This window comes from Haliotis rufescens, unplaced genomic scaffold (genome assembly GCF_023055435.1).
Source record: "Haliotis rufescens isolate VD_foot unplaced genomic scaffold, xgHalRufe1.0.p SCAF_13, whole genome shotgun sequence".
NCBI classification, from domain to species: domain Eukaryota; kingdom Metazoa; phylum Mollusca; class Gastropoda; order Lepetellida; family Haliotidae; genus Haliotis; species Haliotis rufescens.
In genome coordinates, this window is record NW_025963813.1 from 1,029,261 (window position 1) to 1,048,400 (window position 19,140).

General features: G+C 39.1%; 1 protein-coding gene across 13 annotated transcripts in view; it reads right to left on the reverse strand.

Annotated features, from left to right (window-relative positions):
- LOC124148647 (ack-related non-receptor tyrosine kinase-like) overlaps positions 1-19,140 on the reverse strand; it is a 177,738-nt gene that overhangs the window by 20,751 nt on the left and 137,847 nt on the right. For 11 of the 13 annotated variants that reach the window (XR_007220313.1, XM_048394058.1, XM_048394060.1 and 8 more), the window contains 10 exons: positions 17,906-18,058; positions 13,878-14,069; positions 12,660-12,757; positions 11,756-11,882; positions 9,684-9,698; positions 4,788-4,937; positions 3,759-3,865; positions 3,222-3,367; positions 1,705-1,857; positions 914-1,019 (listed from right to left, as the gene is read on the reverse strand). Coding sequence is in view for 12 of the 13 variants with exons in the window: in XM_048394058.1 (XP_048250015.1) it covers positions 914-1,019; positions 1,705-1,857; positions 3,222-3,367; positions 3,759-3,865; positions 4,788-4,937; positions 9,684-9,698; positions 11,756-11,882; positions 12,660-12,757; positions 13,878-14,069; positions 17,906-18,058 (1,247 nt within the window). In the remaining variant the exon portion in view is untranslated. The remainder of the gene's footprint in view (positions 1-913; positions 1,020-1,704; positions 1,858-3,221; positions 3,368-3,758; positions 3,866-4,787; positions 4,938-9,683; positions 9,699-11,755; positions 11,883-12,659; positions 12,758-13,877; positions 14,070-17,905; positions 18,059-19,140) is intronic. The other 2 variants (XM_048394069.1, XM_048394059.1) reach the window with 1 other exon arrangement.

The window sequence follows — 19,140 nt, forward strand, 5'->3', positions numbered from 1 at the left end:
AAAAAATGGTTGCAATAAACACAATAAACACAAGCTTTTTTTTATCAAAAGTTATGGTGGGGAGGGTCACTCTATGCTACAAACAACTTTTTTCAATTGTTGCAACACTCCACACAAGCTATGTCAAGAAATGGAAAGAAACCTGCCCCTGTGATTAATTAATAATTTCATGTGTGGATGGAAATATCCACATTGCGATAATATTTGGATTCATTTTTAACAAGTTATTTCCCATTAATATATAGAGATTATTATACTCACATGTGTGTCATAATAATATTACAAAATAAGCCATGCGAGTGTAATAATTTATTTCTAACCTTTATTCTTAATCCTCTTAAGCTCCCCTTTAGAAAAATAAACTGATCTCAAATGCTGTCTTAGAAACACAAAATGTGGAACGACGTCGACATCGACAATCTTCAACTCTGTCACCGTTTCTGGTGTGACATCATTTCAACCTTACGTCACAATAAGATTCGAATGGCGTCAACAATAGACTGAAGTATTAGTGACATTTGCACTACTGCACATACAATTGTTAGGAACTCGGTTATTCTAACCCCGTGGATAATGAAATAAAACGTAAGAATTGTGACTAAATATGAACACACAATGCCATTTGGAAAGTGGTCAAATGTAACAAGTGTTATATTTGGGATAACACTTTCTTTGTAAAGTACAGATTCTCGTACCTTTTGGGCTTGAGTCCCGTCCGGGATTCGAACCCACACTGCCAGAGTTAGGCACCTGACCCAAAAAAGTATGAGAATCTGTACTTTCAAAGAAAGTGTTATCCCAAATATAACATTTGTCACATGTGGATAAATAGTTGTTTGATAAATACACTGACAACAGCCAAGTGAAGCTACCCACCACATTCTGCTGTGGGTAGGTAGGAGAGATTACTCACCAAGAATGTCCATAGCCATTGGTTCCTCTGTACCCTTCTCTGTCAGGACTATCCCGGTGATCAATGGAGGTCATAGATGATCGCACACTCTCATCACCTGCTTTGCCTGAAAAAATATCACAATCGTGTCTGTAAAAATGAAATATTATTTCTTTACTATTATGGGGGCGGTTGGGTAGCCTAGTGGTTAAACCGTTCTCTCTACACACTGAAGACCTGGGTTCGATTCCCGACATAGGTACAAAGTGTGAAGCCCATTTCTGGTGTCGTGATATTGCTGGAATATTGCCAAAAGCGACATAAAACCATACTCACTCACTCACTCTTCACTATCATGTTATGATTGAAAATAAATTAGACACAGAACATAGTGAATATTCACACGGGTTAGGCTCAATTATTAATTATTATTATCTTTAAGCCTTATTATCATTTTCATGCCTTTAACAATTCAGTGTGTATATTACATAATTCATTGTTATGCTACCCTTTAGAAATGATCTACTAAAGATGAGAAAACAATGGAAGACTATTATCCTTAACACCGATTATAGATATCCAACAATGAAGAAGTATTCTGTTGAAAATCTAAAGATTTTTACAGTGTAATGATAGCCAAAATACAGGATAATGGCAATGATGTAATAGAGGTAAGGTATTTGCAGGAATTACGAATAGAATTAGAATAGAATTACAACAGAAACTGAAAGAGCTCAGACCTTTCTTTTCCTTAATATTAACTCTAACTTATGCATGGTTGGTCAGACAGTACAAGAGACAGGCACTGGTACCTCTTGCAGGCAGTTTGTCGTAGGCCTCCCCAATGAAGCCGACATCCCCAAACACGGCGCCGTCGTAGCCAATATGACCCGTGTGTCTGAGGTCGTTCTGGGGTCCACTGATCATGTCTACTCTCAGCTTGCGGCTGGACTTCCTGCTGGATTCTGCAAGTAGAAACAAAGTTTACTCACATTTGTTTGCTCACGATAAGTGTGATCGACACACGTAATTGAAATACTGATATAGAACTTGCATTGTGCCCAGAATGATATTTTGAATGTATGACTGCAAAGTTATATCAGATGAAAGTCACTCACCCATCCTCATCCACTGACGTGCCCCAGCAATGATGCTGAAGTAGTGTGTGTTTGCAGTGGTATTCATGTGTAAGGAGTTTCAAGGAGCACTTCCTATTCATAGGAACTGGTTCCTGGTAGATTGTGTTGTGTTATGTTGTGTTGTGATGTTATGTGTTGTGTCATTGTGCAGAGACAGGTTTTAGTTCCAATCAGTTCTGTTGAATAATTTTTTAATTAACAGCAGACATATCAAGGTTTTCTTTTTGGAAATTTGACCTTGAACTTTGATTTATCTTGTCATTTGAGCACGTAAGCTAAGGTATAAACATAATCTCTACATATGAAAATACCTTCTGATATAAATACATTAATATTTTGAGATAAATCAAAAACTGCCTTTGAGTACATAAATGCACATAGCCTTAAACTTTCGCCCTCCCGAACAGCATCATGCAGGCACACCTTTTGGTTTAAAAACATGACCACAAAAGAAGATTGCCTATAAATAGTTGGTATGTCATGCTGATCAGAGAGGTCTACAAATCAGGAATCTTATCATGATTCTACTGGAGGTGAGGTGAAAAGGGGCTTATCGTCGTGCTCGAGATTGTTGCACTTATACAGCAATGTGATACTGCTTGAACTAGCCCAGATTAATGCTGGCTTTATAGTGCTCGCCCACTGAGTAAAACAAAATCGTGTAACAAAATTGACATCCTGTTCGTAAAGAACATGGAGATTGCCATGCATATCTTGGTCTATTGCAGGATTTGTAGAGCATGTGTACCATCAATTTCATGTCTTAATCAAGGTGATCTGAAAAGCTAAAACCCATCTTATTCTAATATAGACCCTGATTATTGATCAGATCGTCTTGACTGGGTGCCATCATTTTGTTGAGGCAAATGCAAGTGATATGAGAGATGGAATCTGATTGGTCAGTAGGAGGGACATAGAAGGGACATAACTCGTAATAGCCATTGCCTTGAGAAGATCGGTCCCACATTGCTACCAGACAGCTCACACAGCAAGCAAGACAGAGGTGCCTATTCCAACCTTGATACCCAACACGGTAAACACCATGTCTCCACCACCCACCCTCATTCCATCAGATCTCAGCTGGTTTTTCTACATGACAGTCGTCTGGGTGACGCAAAAATGGGGGTCAGTTTCATTTTGTAATAGGAATTGGAAATGCCAGTGGAATATAACACAGATTGGAGACTCACCCTTCCGTGTGAGATTTGTCTTGGGTAGAGAGATGGGGCTTGTCTTGGGTTCAATGAAGGGGACTGTATTTGTTGGATCAAAGTAACCACTTTTGCCGTTGTTGAGAGCCCCTTTCCACAACCCAATGCTGGGGGCATTAGAAGGTCTGAAAACACAACATTATTCAACATCAGCATCAAACTTAACCTTAGACAAAACAGCAATCCAAAATTTCAGATTCAACATTACGTCCCACTAGGCTGGTGAAGATTGAAAGTCTGGGAGTTATCCAGGATTCGAGACCAAGTTTCTTTGGATGGCAATTTGGGAATATGGGTGAAATGATACAGTGAGTGAGTGAGTTGGGTTTGGGTTTGGGTTTGCAAATACCGGGTACAACGCCAATCTGCGGCCTGTTCCTCAGAGCGAACTTAGCGCTACGACTGTCACATTAACTCAGTGCAAAGACAGCAGTTTGGATCAGGTCCTGAGAAAGGTCAGACCTTCACTTGTACTTCATCGTAATTTGTTCAAGTCAATATTTGCCTGCAACTCACTTCTTATCAATTGTGATAATGACATCATAAGACTTGTAATAGAGATGGTCCTTCTCTAGGGTGACCTGCGGGTAGTCCTTGACTGCCTTCACCTGGACCGGCCGGATCTGCAACACAATCACAGCAGATCAGCAGGGTATGAAACTCCCAAAGATATCAGCCAGACCACAGGACTGGCTAGCTGAAATACTTGCCCGCCCTGACCAAAACCTGCCTGTCCACTTTTTTCATATGTTTCTCAGGATAAGCTAACGAGGTTTCTTTTTGGTTACATTTTATCATTCATCTTTACATGTGAATTAATGCTTATCATCGGGAAATATTTAGAATATTTTCACATATGAAATATAACCCGACCGTTGGGCAGGGGGATTTGAAAATCTGGCAGCCCGAGTTGAAATCAACCCGTCTCGGACGGTCGGGCAGGCAGGTATTTCGAACACTGAGATCAGACGATGGGTTTCGTGCTGCGCCCTAAAGTTAATGTTTCAGTCAAAGATACAGACTACCATGTCACACATTGTGAAGATAAACATTGAAATTTCATGTAGTCCCACTGTAGAGTGGATACCTTGTATTTTAATTTGGAACCGAGCGCCTTGGCGAGTTAGTCGCCAAAAACATCCAATAGGAAACATACAGTATTCCCTCTATTAGACACGGGGGCGTCTATTAATTTCACAAGAGACGTTGACCTGACAGGTATTAGAGATCTGGCAGACACAGCATCTTAAGGAAAGAAGGATATGGCATATAGTTCTTTTCCGTGATCGATCAGCAACCATATTTTATGGATCGATATGTTGGCTACTGATGTATTCATACACAAGGGATGGGTGTGAAAAGGCTTAATATATTTATAAGAGGTTTCTGTTGCAAAAAGGAAAGCACTTTTTAACCAATCAGAATCAAGCATTCTTCAATGTCACCCCATCCTTATGAGTTATGACAAACATTGGGAAGTGGGGGTGTATTGACTATCTCTCCACAGGGCTGACACCCTGGCAGGCGAGTCTGCCTCCATCTTACCTGTGGTAGCTTGAGGAAGATCTGACTGAACGTCGGCCTCTCCTCGGGTTCGTGCTCCCAACACTTCATCATGAGATGGTAGTACTCCACTGGACACAGGTCCGGCTTCTCCAGACGCTGGTTGTTGGGCATGTCGATGGCCTCCAGTATCTGAAGCAGACAATCCACGTGGTCATCTCCTGTTACAAAGCAGGGGAGATAACCACCTCTCCATCTGCCTCCCACCCTGGCATTGGACTCACTCAGCATTTCTAATCTAGGAACTTTGCACTAAATGCAAAAACATTTTCACGATTCCAGGCCTCAAAGTTTAAATTTTTACCAAGTAGACATATTTTTTTCCAGGTAGCCAGTGGTAAAATCAAGAAGTCAAGCCAATATAGTTGGTAGCCAAAAGCATTTGAAATTATCTTTTATCAAATATCTATTATAATATGTACATATAGCACTAGTCTTGGAATTGCATATTAGTGAAAACTGTACTTGATTTTTGTAACTTGTGACTCGAACAATGACACAATTTATGTTACTAGATAATATAGGCAGAGCCTTGCTTATCCATTTAGCATTGTCAACTAAAATAATGTACTAATTACATTAATACTTATGTATTTCAGTTCATTGTCAACTTTAGGAGGAATTATTTGTGAGTACAATTATTAACAGACATGTTTTCATAGATCAGCTGTTATTTAATTTTGTGTCTATAGATGTGTAGCAATAGAATTTAGCTGCCAAAAGATAAATTTTCAAGGTAGTCATTTGGCTACCTCTGAAGTTTAGACAGTAGACTGAAATTTAGGTCGCATTGGCGACAGTTTTAGTCGCCACTTTGAGGCCTGGATTCAGTTTTCATTGTTATTGAGTAGTTGTCAGCTCCATAAACAATATCCCCTCAATATCAGGGCAATATCCCCACAATATACCAGCAATATCCCCACAATATCAGAGCAATATCCCCACAATATACCAGCAAAATCCCCACAATATCAGAGCAATATCCCCACAATATCAAAGCAATATCCCCTCAATATCAGGGCAATATCCCCACAATATCAGAGCAATATCCCACAATATCAAAGCAATATCCCCTCAATATCAGGGCAATATCCCCACAATATCAAAGCAATATCCCCTCAATATCAGGGCAATATCCCCTCAATATCAGAGCAATATCCCCTCAATATCAGAGCAATATCCCACAATATCAAAGCAATATCCCCTCAATATCAGGGCAATATCCCCTCAATATCAGAGCAATATCCCACAATATCAAAGCAATATCCCACAATATCAGAGCAATATCCCCTCAATATCAGAGCAATATCCCCTCAAAATCAGAGCAATATCCCCTCAATATCAGAGCAATATCCCCACAATATCAGGGCAATATCCCCTCAATATCAGGGCAATATCCCCTCAATATCAAAGCAATATCCCCACATTATACCAGCAAAATCCACCCAATACCACAGCAATATCCCTGCAATATCCCATAAATATTATTGAAATATCCCATCAATAACACCACAATGTCCCCTCAACATTACAGGGGGCACGGCTGGCCTAGTCGTCTATGGCTCAGCGATACACTGTGCAGAGTTGCGTCCCTTGGGCAGGCCAGAAACCTATGATTGTTGGTTTGAATCCCAGTTCACCCAATTATGTTTCTAGGTTTGTCAGCACCATACCCATGCTCGTGGGATTTACCAAAGTGGTAAACGTCTGAGACCTGCATCACTTCGGGCTTCCTCCCATATTAAACTGACATGCCGCGATATAACTTGAATACTGTTAAAAGCGGCGTTAAACCATACTCACTCACTCAGTCAACATTACAGCAATATCCCTCAATATAACAGCAATATCCCTCAATATAACAGCAATATCCCTCAATATAACAGCAATATCCCTCAATATAACAGCAATATCCTCTCTATACCCCAGCAAGGGACATGAGACATGAGCTCCACACACTGTACCCCTGTTGTTTAGACCTGGGTCTGCAGCTGGAGATGCCAGCACTATAACTACTGGGACACCCTACTTCTCCAATGTTCAAAAGATGAAAGTAACAAAATGGCTGGTGATAACATGTTGACTTGCAGTGATTCACATCCTGATTGTTGTCATGGCAGTTATGACCAACCCTCAACATTTGCCACAATTTTACCACTTGAATAATTAATAAAACAAACATCAACCTGTTTATACTGCATATTTTATAACATGTACTCATTCTCTTGAAGAAAAACAGAAAACATTAAAAAGCTGCGAAGAAACTACCATGTGTCTCTGCAAACAAATTCATTTCTTCTTTCCCTACTGTTTGTCTGAGAATATGACGCCGCAATTCGTTGGGCAGAGTTGCATCCCTATAAAATCTGTCATCATGGGTTCAAATCCCTGTTTGCCCCGATTATGTTTCTAGGTTTGTCAGCACCATACCCATGCTCATGGGTTTCACCAAAGTGGTATGCATATGAAGTCTGCATCACTTCTGGATTTCCTTCCACATTAAGCTGACATTCCGTGATGTGACAGAAATACTGTTCAGATCAGCATTAAACCCAACCAACTCACTCACTCACTCACTCACAGAGAATAAAGTCAAACAATCTCCTCCCCCTCCGAGTAACAGTATAATGTATAAGTCACCAAAAGAATTCATACGCAAGCAGTTAGTATGAACAGAACATGAAATATTTTAGGCAAAATTTCCAAAAAATGGCCCTCAGTACCAAGGAATGAAATTTCATAATCAAAAAATGATCATTCAGGCATACAAAATACCATTGTATAGAACAAAGATCACGTTCAATGCAAAGAAAGTGGAAATAATACCAATACATGTATGCATGGAAACACAATGATAAAATAACCAAACACACTGAAAATAATGTAATCCTTGAGATTAGATGCAGCGATTAATGAAAAACAAATAATGCGTTAAAGCTTTTTGCAATTTTGATCTTTGTTACAAAGCACAGTCAAATATTCAATCATAAGTCAAAATTGTTTTCTCTTAGCTCATAAGATGCATGAATGAGCACACACCAAACAATTCTCATTCAAAGCACATTTCTACAGCTGCACATGGATCTTCACAAAGCAAGCTCAATGTCAGGTTTGATTTGTGTCTGAACCGAATCTCTGTACTGTATTTCCTCGATTAAACACAAACCCCCCTGGCTAATAATCACTGGAGTCTCATTTAAATGCTGATTACTTTTAATGCACGGAATTCTCCCCATTATTATGTGATTAAAGAGTGTCTGAAAGAAAAATACGCCCAGGTGTATAATTGAGGAAATACGGTATCTGAATGTTCCATTTTAATTTGGTTAACACACAAGGGTAAGGTACTAGCTCAGCACAAGGATTCAGGAATGTTAAGCTGATTCTAGCAGGAAGCTGAAATTGACAGATGTGTTAAGTGAAATGATTGTTAAATGTCCATTTGGGTGAAGTCTGGAGTGAATACAAGCCACCATCACACCACAACAAAGCTAATCATCATCATCATCATCATCATCATCATCTGTAGAACTTCATGGATCACATCGTTTTGTGAATACCTGGCATCATCACTGAGTTTCCGTGATCCATTCAAATAATTTATAATGCTACTTTGTCTTTTACCCCCATCGGAACCTGTTTCGGGGGATAATCCAGACAAGTTATTCTCTGGTGCAGACATTTTATATTTACAGAGGAATCAAATTTTGCTTTGGGATGAACCTTTCAAAAAATGATTTGGTCCTAGTTTTACTGGCCAACTTAATCATTGAAACATCTGTCTAGTATAGATTCAAAACCTCTGTGAAACAACAGGTCAATTTAGCAAGCCCTGGGTCCTTATGCAGTATACAGAAGTGGCATTGACAAGTTAATCTTTCAATGTCTTCTCAAGATAGTTGATGTTCAAGAGAACAGACGTAGATTTTATTTTTTAGTACAGCAAGACCACATTTTCCCTTTGAGTAACAAAATATATATTTCATTTCCATACATCTCTGAGGATGCAACTCCTGATTTGAACTGGTTTATCTAAAGCAAGGGCCATTTGCAATTCATATCCGTGATTATAATTATGTTATCATGGAGACTGAGCTTTGGTTTGTGTGTCTGACCAGAACATGATTTACCAAAGGGGCATAACTCTTACAGGAATATCAGAAATATTGGAAGTTGTCCAAACCGGACCCAAATTTGAATAAAAGTCTGATTTTGACCACATCGACTATGCCTTGATTCCATGTGGATGACAATGTCAAACTGTCTACATGCAATATATGAGAACAATAAGGATCGAACATTGTAACAGACACTGAGGAATGTTCCAGACAACATTTCTTCACTGCAAAAGCTGCTCAAAACAAGTAAAAAAATCCTTATTTATTTACGTCACTATTGTAAATCTGTCATGGCATGACACATTAACTACAGTCGTATGAAATAATTAAGGTATTCCTTAACCTCCTTTGAGTACTATATGTAACATAAAGATGTTCTCTTTGATGTGATGTGCAGGTTTAATGGAGTAACAATACATTACACAACATTGATGACATCAGTTCAAGAAAGGTGCAATTATAAATAAAATGCAGAGAAAACTATTAATTATTAAATACAACTAAATGATGACTGCAATTAGTGTTTGATGGGCATGATGGCTGGCAATAAACACAACATCAAAGTGCAGAAAACAAAGAATTCAGATCATGAGTTTTAATACACGAAACATAAAATGGTTACAAGTGCAAACCTACACCAAGTACAACAATGGCACGGTCTCCAGACTGCGCTTCGGCAGCTAGTAATGGTTATTGGGAGTCTTTGATCACCTTTATTTTCAAATAGTTTCATTCTTTAACCACAGAAATGTTTACTTACAGCCTTAGCGGGGTCCTGTGGAAGCAGACAATCAACATGGCAATTTATTCTGTGAGGATGATATATGAACATTGGCATATCTGCTTGGAATAATGAATGCAGAGCATGACGAATGAACATGAAGAAAAGCATATGTTCTGTTACTGTTTTGCTTTTGGGCAATCACTGGATTGTCTGGCCCAGACTTGATTAGTTACAGACGGATGTCAAATAGCTGCAATATTACTGAGTGCGGCTTAAATATAACAAATAAAAGCTGATAAAATAAATCATTTATAAATCTCTTTTTTGCATTCAATTAAGATTCTTAGTAATGAGATTGATTCTGCAAGGGGTTTAAATTTTGTTGAATTTTTTTAAATTTGCAATGAAATCAAAGAAATTATCTGAGCAAATGAAGTTCATTTCACTGAAGCTTCATGTCGACACATGCCAGCAAAACCATAACAGAATGTTGGTGATAACACTTGATGATGGCCACACACCAATTTGTTAATCTATATTGAGTATGTGCAAGCAATTACACTGCGTATTATTTCCAATGATCATGAGTGGTAATTAATGAATGAACATAAGCGCAGCTTGCTGTACAGCTCCAAGGATATATATAACTATTTACTTAATTCATGGTATTCTGAAAATGGCATGATCAGGACACAATTGTACATTGTGACTGGAACACGTTTTGGCATTCTGAAAAGTTTACTCATTGACTGTAACATATACATACTGTTATATACACTCAGCATTAAAACAGGTGATATTGTTGATGCCATTGGTTTAAGTAAATGCCATTCACAAAGAATGCCATCCTTGGGTATCCATTGTATTTTATTTCCATTCGATTATAATCCCTGACCATTCGCCACCATAGCATCATTTCAGAAGTGATGTCAACAGCACAATCTCTTTTCACTGACATGGCACAGAATTCATCTCCCTGATAGATTTAAAATCGAAAAACAAAATGCCTCAAATAAAGGCGAGTTCGGCATAGATCTACATCAAATTCGCAGCCTTGCCCAAGTGAGCCCTCACTATAACCAAGTGAAAATGAAGACAGTTATTACTCAAAATTTAGCTTGAAACGATGTTTTCTCTTGTGTACTCCGAAAGGGACAGGAAGTCCTTGTGCTGTAGACGTTGCTCGGGGGAACACAGAATGTCCAGTATTTGTTTACATAACCACTTGTTTCAATCAATAACGAATCATGTAATTTGAGAGTCCTGAACATTTTGAAGCTGGATATAACTATGACAAGGTGAGGTGAGGTGAAATTGGGTTTAACGTCGCGTCCAAGATTATTACACTTATATAGCGACGTGCATGCACGTGTATGTGTGTGTGTGGCTGCTTGTACTAGTCCGGACTGATGCCGATTTATAGTGCTAGCTCACTGAGATACCATGCCGCAGTTTAACATGAATACCCCACTCAGACACAGTATACTGACTCCGAGCCGACCAGTCCTTGTTTTAGCCCCTTAATGCCGAGCGCCAGACAGGGTAACAACAAGTACAATCTTTTACAGTCTTTTTGTATGACGCGGCCCGGGATCGAACCCTGGACCTTCCGCTCTCCGGGCGGACGCTCTACCACAAGACCACGGAGGCGGTCTAACTATGACAAGGAGTCTCATTGATAACATCTTCATTATTATACATGTTTAAGGGCCTCTTCTTGCCCCTTCATCAGGAGAATTCAGGTGTATGTATACTCAAGAACTATCTATAATATTCCTTGTCATAACCGTGTAATTTGATTTGACGTGTAATTCTAGGGTTGTGACATTTGAATAGAACTCAAACGAAAGGTATGGTGGTGAATAGGTCTGGAGTATTTATCCTAAAATGGAGATTTAATAAATGGATAATTGAGAATGATAGAAAACATTACGTTGAAGTACACACCAAGACATTACATTACTACAGCAAGTTAAACTAACAATGTCGTCATCACACCGAGCTAGGTCAGGATGAAATGAACACACGGAATACAACATGACATTGATGACTGTCATGCCACTTTCACCCTCATGCCATGTCCGTCTGTCCGACATGTCGTCACTCACCTGTTGTCCACTCATGCCAGCCCAGGGCTGGAAGCCGTACGTGAACAGCTCCCACAGCGTGACGGCGTACGCCCACACGTCACTGTACGAGGTGAACTTCAGGTAGTTGATACACTCCGGAGCACACCTGGATACAGAGGACCAAATGATGTTACCTGTCAACTGATGATGCTTCTCTCAATTACATTCATTTGTTTGTTGTTTAACACCAAACTCTGCAATATTTCAGCTAAATGATGGCAGCAAGTAAATAATCAAGTCTGCTCCAAAAAATCATTGGATATGATGAAAATCAATCTACCAAGTCTGGCACTCAACCCATTTCGTCATCTCTTATGATCAGCAAAGGTTTCTGGGGACCTATTCTAACCGAGAATTCCGAAGGATTCTCAGTTACATCATGGGGTGTCAGGTTAATGTGGGACGAAAGCCAAAATGATGTAGGCGCCAAAGATTTACACCATTTGGAAAACCACAATCACTGGTCTGGACAAACCAAGAAGCAAAATCAGGGTGAACCTGGAATTTGAAAACATGATCCTGGCATGACCAAGGGACACAACTCTGGACAGCAATTGTTATGCCTTGTTCCACTTTAATCCCTCCTCTTATTAACAAACATAAATGAGACTAGATGTTTGAAGACTCCAACCTCAGTGCTGTGAAGTGGGTCGTTCTCATATTTCCAATGAAATGATTTTGAAAAACACTTGACAGCCATTTTCACATTGTATATGTCATAATTACACACTGACAATTAAATCAATAATCAGTGTCAATTTTTTTTAAATTTTTTAACTTTTAACTTTTTAAACACTGTAATGATATATGTTTTTGATTTTCTCTTCCACAGAGAATGAATTTCATATTTCATGAAAAGGAAATGACAAACATTGCTACTCACCATGCTATTGGCAACTTGAGATTTATACTAAAATTGCTCTGATAGTAATCCTTCCCCACACCCAGTGCACGTGACAGCCCAAAGTCACTTATTTTAACCTGAAAACAGCAACACATCCAAGTCAAGCACTGCAAGTTTAAAACATGAATGTGATTAATACAACGTCTGACCTGGCCATTTAGTTAAAAAAAACATAATTATTTGATTACATTTACATTTACATTTACAAGCTGAATCAATAACCAAAACGCATCCTTGGCATAAGAGGAAACTTCTTTTACACACAGCCTATCGCTGCCACCTGTTCTTGGAAACAAGCCTGGAAGGGAGGTCCACTAGTGGCAGATAGGAGAGCCTTACCCCACACCATCGGGGTGGGAGTGAGTGAGGGGGTATGATTTTACGCCGCTTCAAGCAATATTCCAGCAGCACCAGCAGTGAGCTTTGCACATTGAACCTGGTGGTCTGGGTAAGAACATACACCAGTAAGGCCAGGTCCTTCACAAACCAATGCCACAAGTTGCTTCCCTTTACCGAGAGTGAGTGGGGTTTGATTCCAGTCACATGATGGCAGGGACACACAGCTCTCCAGCAATATCACAGCAGGGGACACCAGAAATGGGCTTCACACATTGTACCCATGTCGAGAATCGAACCCGGGTCTTAGCCGTTACGAGCAAACGCCTTAACCACTAGGCCGACCGCCCCTACAGCCTTAGAATCATAGGTGGGGAATCAAAACAAGGAAAATACGAAAAGTTGTTATTTTGTTCAAAATTGTTATTTTTGAAATTCACAATTTACTAAATTCAAAGGTATTTTAACATAGAATTGTAACATTGCATTCAATGCAATAATGTTAAACTGAGAATAAAAAGCCTTTTACTTCTTATTGGTCCTGTTATCAGTGAAAGACAAGTCACCTCTACAAGCCATCATATTTGTCACGAATATAACACAAATTAGGAAAAGTTTAATTCCAATTTAGGAATTTTTACTGATACTCGCTGCAAACTTGAGTCCGAATATCATCCTCTGAGAAGGCGTTGATAATCCCTGCAATTCCCAGGTCTTCATGATGACGAACCAACACTTTAACCACCAGGCTACCATATTAGTTCAAGCATCGGATTCTGGAATGCGACTTACTCTAATCTGCTCTCACACTGATACAGTTCTGATAAACAGGCTGACATGCGAGATATCAGAACGACTTACCTTATTCTTACTGAACACTAGGATATTCCTTGCAGCCAGGTCTCTGTGTATTAATCGCTTAGACTCAAGATAAGACATTCCATCACAAATTTGTTGAGCAAAATCACACAATCGGGGAATAGGAAAGTCTAATCTTAATGATGTCTCCTTCAAACACTCCAACAGGGACCTCATCGGTGCTAGCTCTGTCACCTGCAATACAAAATATTCCTCATCACAAAATGGAAACCGATTCTTGATAATAATGTTAATGGCGTGAGGTGAGTCGCAGGTAATGTTTGTTTGTTTGTTGTTACATGCCACACTCAGCAATATTCAAGCTATGTGACAGCAGTCTGTAAATCATAGAGTCTGGACCAGACAATCCAGTGAATGACATCATGAGCATCGATCCACACAGATTGGATACGATGACATGCATCAACCAAGTCAGCGAGCCTGACCACCCTATCCCGCTACTTGCCCCTTACGACAAGAATAGTCGCTTTTTACGGCAAGCATGGGTTGCTGAAGACTTATTCTACCCCGGACCTTCATGGGTCTCGCAGCTGAAGGGTTTGTACATATGATAAATAGCAAAATCACAATGCTTCAGTACTTGGTTCATGTACAAATATGCAGATACCTTAAATTAAAAGTGGGTGAGGTGAATTTGGGCTTAATGTCATGTTCAAGATTATTGCACTTACATAATGGCGTGCACGTGTTTGTGTGTGGGGGGCTGCTTGCACATGTCCAGACTGATGCCAATTTTACTGAGCCCGCCAACTGAGATACCATGCCGCAGTTTAACATGAATACCCCACTCAGACACAGCATACTGACTCCGAGCCGACCAGTCCTTGTTTCAGCCCCAAGCCCCAGGCAGGGTGACAAGTATCATCTTTTCATATGACATGGCCAGGGATCAAACCTCTGACCTTCTACTCTCCGGGGAGACCTCTACCACTAGATCACAGAGACAGTCTGTGTAAGCTAAAAGCATTTTAAGAGGAAAATTTGAGGAAAAAACTGTTCAATCTCCAAAAATCATATGGTTACTGGCAAATAGCCATGAATTTTAGTTCTGACATTTATATCTATTGTGAATGTAGTTCTGAACGTCCAAAAACTTGAGAGTTCTGTCAGAATATTGATGTACAGCTGAAAGTGTGAAGTAAATATACCATGTTAACGCCAGGGAATAACATGGGGTTTTGCCGAAACAGATTCCCCTGTGTTAAAGGCAAAGTAGTGGTGGAAGATTATATGAATGGATCACTGAAAATCAGTGACGACACCAGGTGTCCGCGAAAAGATTCTCAGCAGTGTACTCCAGTATGTCTGCAGTCCTAGGCAGCACCGAGTGGATGTGGAGCTTGATGGACCAGGAAGAAAAGACTTAGACTTTGAGTACTGTCACAAACTATGACTCAGGTTGTGAGCATGGGGCTTCAAAGATATCTGTTTTCATGTTTGTGGCACTCCTTACAGGTCATACACATGTACACTGTGTGGAGCCACGCCTCAGCTATCCTTACCGTCATGCGCTGGCCAATAGTGTCAGATTGCCTGACTTTCGTATAGCAATTTATTGCAATAATGATACACGTATTGCAAAACGACCACAGTGTATTGCTGCATTCTCTCATCTGTAATTTTTTATGAATCCATACATTGGACTTCCAGAGCTCATTTTTGACAACTTCGTAGTCGTCCGCCGTTTTGTTGGACGTTGCAATGATCACAATGCATGTGTCATAGACACATTTTTTCAGGAAGTCGGCTTTTTCGATCACAGGAATCAAGTTGCTAATTTCTGAATTGCATAACTTCACTTTGACTTGTCACATATCTAAACTTTGCCAACAAGTTGAAATATGATTGATTTTGAAAATCGTAATATACTGGTATTTTCTTAACGTATTGTGATACATATTCACATATTTATTTGTACTCTAAATTGTGTTATGCTGGTGATACCTCGCACCTCTACTTGTCAGTTCAGATCCTTCTCACATCGGACCTGATCGTCAAGTAGAAACATGAAAACACTTGTTTCCACAGCATGAAAAAAGTGAAATATATTTCATAATTGTCAACTGTACTTAACCTTTTGTATTGCATACAAATCAATTGTTATTATTGATTTTCTAGGAAGGGAGTTTGAAGGAGAAGGATTCTGGTGCGGCTAAGGGATGGAACTCTGCACAATGTGCGTGTTTGCGTGCATGTCAGGTTTTTAGCATAGCGAATTGTGGCTGCTTAGACAACTGGGCCACCCGTACCCACAATACCAAGAGATACTGACAACAAATATGTTGTCGAAAATCAGGAAAGTAAACACAGAAATAGTCCCCAATTAAATACTTATTAGGTCTGGGAAGAGGTAACCCCATTTGGTGCTGAAGGTGTGTTCAGATAAATATAATGAAGTAAAATCCCTTTTCAGAAATGACAGCAAAGTTTTAAGTGAATTTCTGGGAGCTGTAGATTCTAAAGACAAAGTGAGAAGCTATTGCTAACCTGCCATACATTTCCCAACCTGACTGGAGGCATACACTACATCTGTTGACTAATTCCACAGTTTAGTTGGAGGTAAATAAGCCGACTCACCATTAACTTTCACACATGTCTAACTCAACACATTACCTCGAAGGCTTATTTCATAATAAAGGCATTTATGTAAAGAAAATGTCTTCATACAAAGTCTTAAATAGGCCAAACAGATGATTAAAGTCCTTCAGTAACCCTTAGGCAAGGGCTGACTTATTTCACAAAGGTCATCTTTGAGTGACAGTGTTTTGGAACAGGAGTGACAGTGTTTTGGAAGAGACCGTCCCGCAACTAGGATTGGATCTGACCTTGTTGGAAGAAAAATTCTAAACAATAATTGTTTGCATGATGGCAAAACAGCCCTGACAAATATCACTGTTTAATGAGTCGGTAAATATTTCTGAAATGCAATAAAAGCTAACTGCAGTCCGTAGACTGACTTTCACTTCCAACTCATCTCATAAAGAACATGTGAAATGCACCAGTAAGGTTGCGAAACAAAGAAAATTCTTCTTACAGGATGCAGAACATATATAAAAGGTGGCTCTTAAACGCAAAGCCTATAAATTTGGTCATAAATGAAGATACCGCAATGCCCCAGTTGACCGAGCAGCCTGTGCTGTGAGTGAGTGAGTGAGTGAGTGAGTGAGTGAGTGAGTGAGTGAGTTTATGCTTTACGTCACATCGGCAGTATTTCAGCCATATCGTGACGAGGTCTGTGCTGTGAGTGAGTGAGTGAGTGAGTGAGTTTATGCTTTACGTCACATCGGCAGTATTTCAGCCATATCGTGACGTGGCCTGTGCTGTGAAGTCTTAACAACATTTATTCTTTCCCATCTGCAATTTATCCAACCACCACCTGTTGAAATTGGATCTCTGACTTACATGCAGACACCCTAAAATCAATTACATATCCTTTTAATACAGTATATCATTTCCATAAAATATTTTAATATCATATACATGCACAGTTGTTTTCTACTGCAAATAGACAAGTGATTTGTGATCACTATACTACAGCTGCACGGTATTACCGGTAAACCACAATACCCTTTTCAAACAAAACATATTGCAATATATTTTTTGTGTTTCGTATATTGGGTACAAAAAAGGAAGTTTTGTTATCATTTGTATTGTTTAACCTAAGATCTACACAGAATTTTATTCCCAAATGATGCTTCCCTGCGTAACTGATTGACAAAATGGTGGAAATGTTTGTTCACTCACATTGTTAATTATAACCTAATTTGTTCAAACCCATTTTCCAGAAACAGATCTCAAATAAATGTTCCACTTTTCCGCTCAACTTCTTCCCATATTGATATCTCTTCTTGGTATTTCGTATCTCATAACCTTCCTGACATCATTTCGTTTCAACTTCAGTATTTCAAACAAAAACAAATTATATTCCACCACTGATAATTTTCATCAGCACCCATTTGAAGTTTTATCATTGTTCTACCAATGAATGTGTTTGTTCATATCGAACTTACCAACATCAATGCGTTGTCTTTGTTGATAACAACCCCGTAAAGTCGAACAATGTTTTCATTGTCTATACTCTGTTGAACAGAGGCTTCTTTTAAAAATTCCTGAGTTCCATTTTGAAGTCTGTCTTTGCTCAAACACTTGATAGCAACTTGCACCTGAAACGAAAGGGATCAAGGTTACTATGGTGAACAGCTCCCGAATTAGCCTGCACAGATAGGGCTCTATCTGCCACCACCAGCTCCCTCCATCACAAATATGTGGCTCCCAGATATTTCAGATACCGGAGAGACTACATGTGCAGAATACTTGTGCGCTAATTTGAAACCAGGATCTTTATCACATACATATTTCAACTAAATAGTTTTCATAACATTCAAGTGTTCTCAGGTATGATCGATGAAAGATTAATGTAGATAAGCTGTATGGTCCTTATGAAAAAGGCATTGTATCCGGTGTCTATATTTTCTCAAATCTCATAGACACATAATGCCTCTATACTGAGAGTCTTACTGATGAAGACTTTGAATTACAACACTGATCTAATGATCACAGTTTCTAGCCTACAACACAAATATCATATTACTTTCATCTTCCGTACCTTTAGGTAAGTAAATAGTTTTGACATATATTGATTCTTTGTTTGTTGCTTAACACAGCAATAAACAATATTCCAGCTATATGCCAGCAACCTGTCAATAATCAAGTCTAGACCAGACAATCCAGTGACTGATATTGTGAGCAACGCTCCATGACATCAGGGTACGATCACTCGCAATCAACCAAGTCCCCGAATCTGACCACCCAATCGCTTTAGTCTCCTCTTACGACCAGCACAGGTTGCTGGAGACCTGACCGGAAGAGTCAGAGGAGTGTTGACATAAACATAGAATTACTCTCCTCCTTTACATCCATATTAATAATGATAATAATAATCAAAATCAAAATGATTATCAGATTGAAAATGGAAATGACAATCTAAATAAGAATGGAACTGACAATCATAATGACAATCAAAATAACAATCAAAATCACAATCACAATCACAATGAAATGAAAATCATAATCACAATGACGATCATAATGGCAATCAATATGCCAATCATAATGATGATCATAATGCCAATCAATATGCCAATCATAATGATGATCATAATGCCAATCAATATGCCAATCATAATGATGATCATAATGCCAATCAATATGCCAATCATAATGATGATCATAATGCCAATCAATA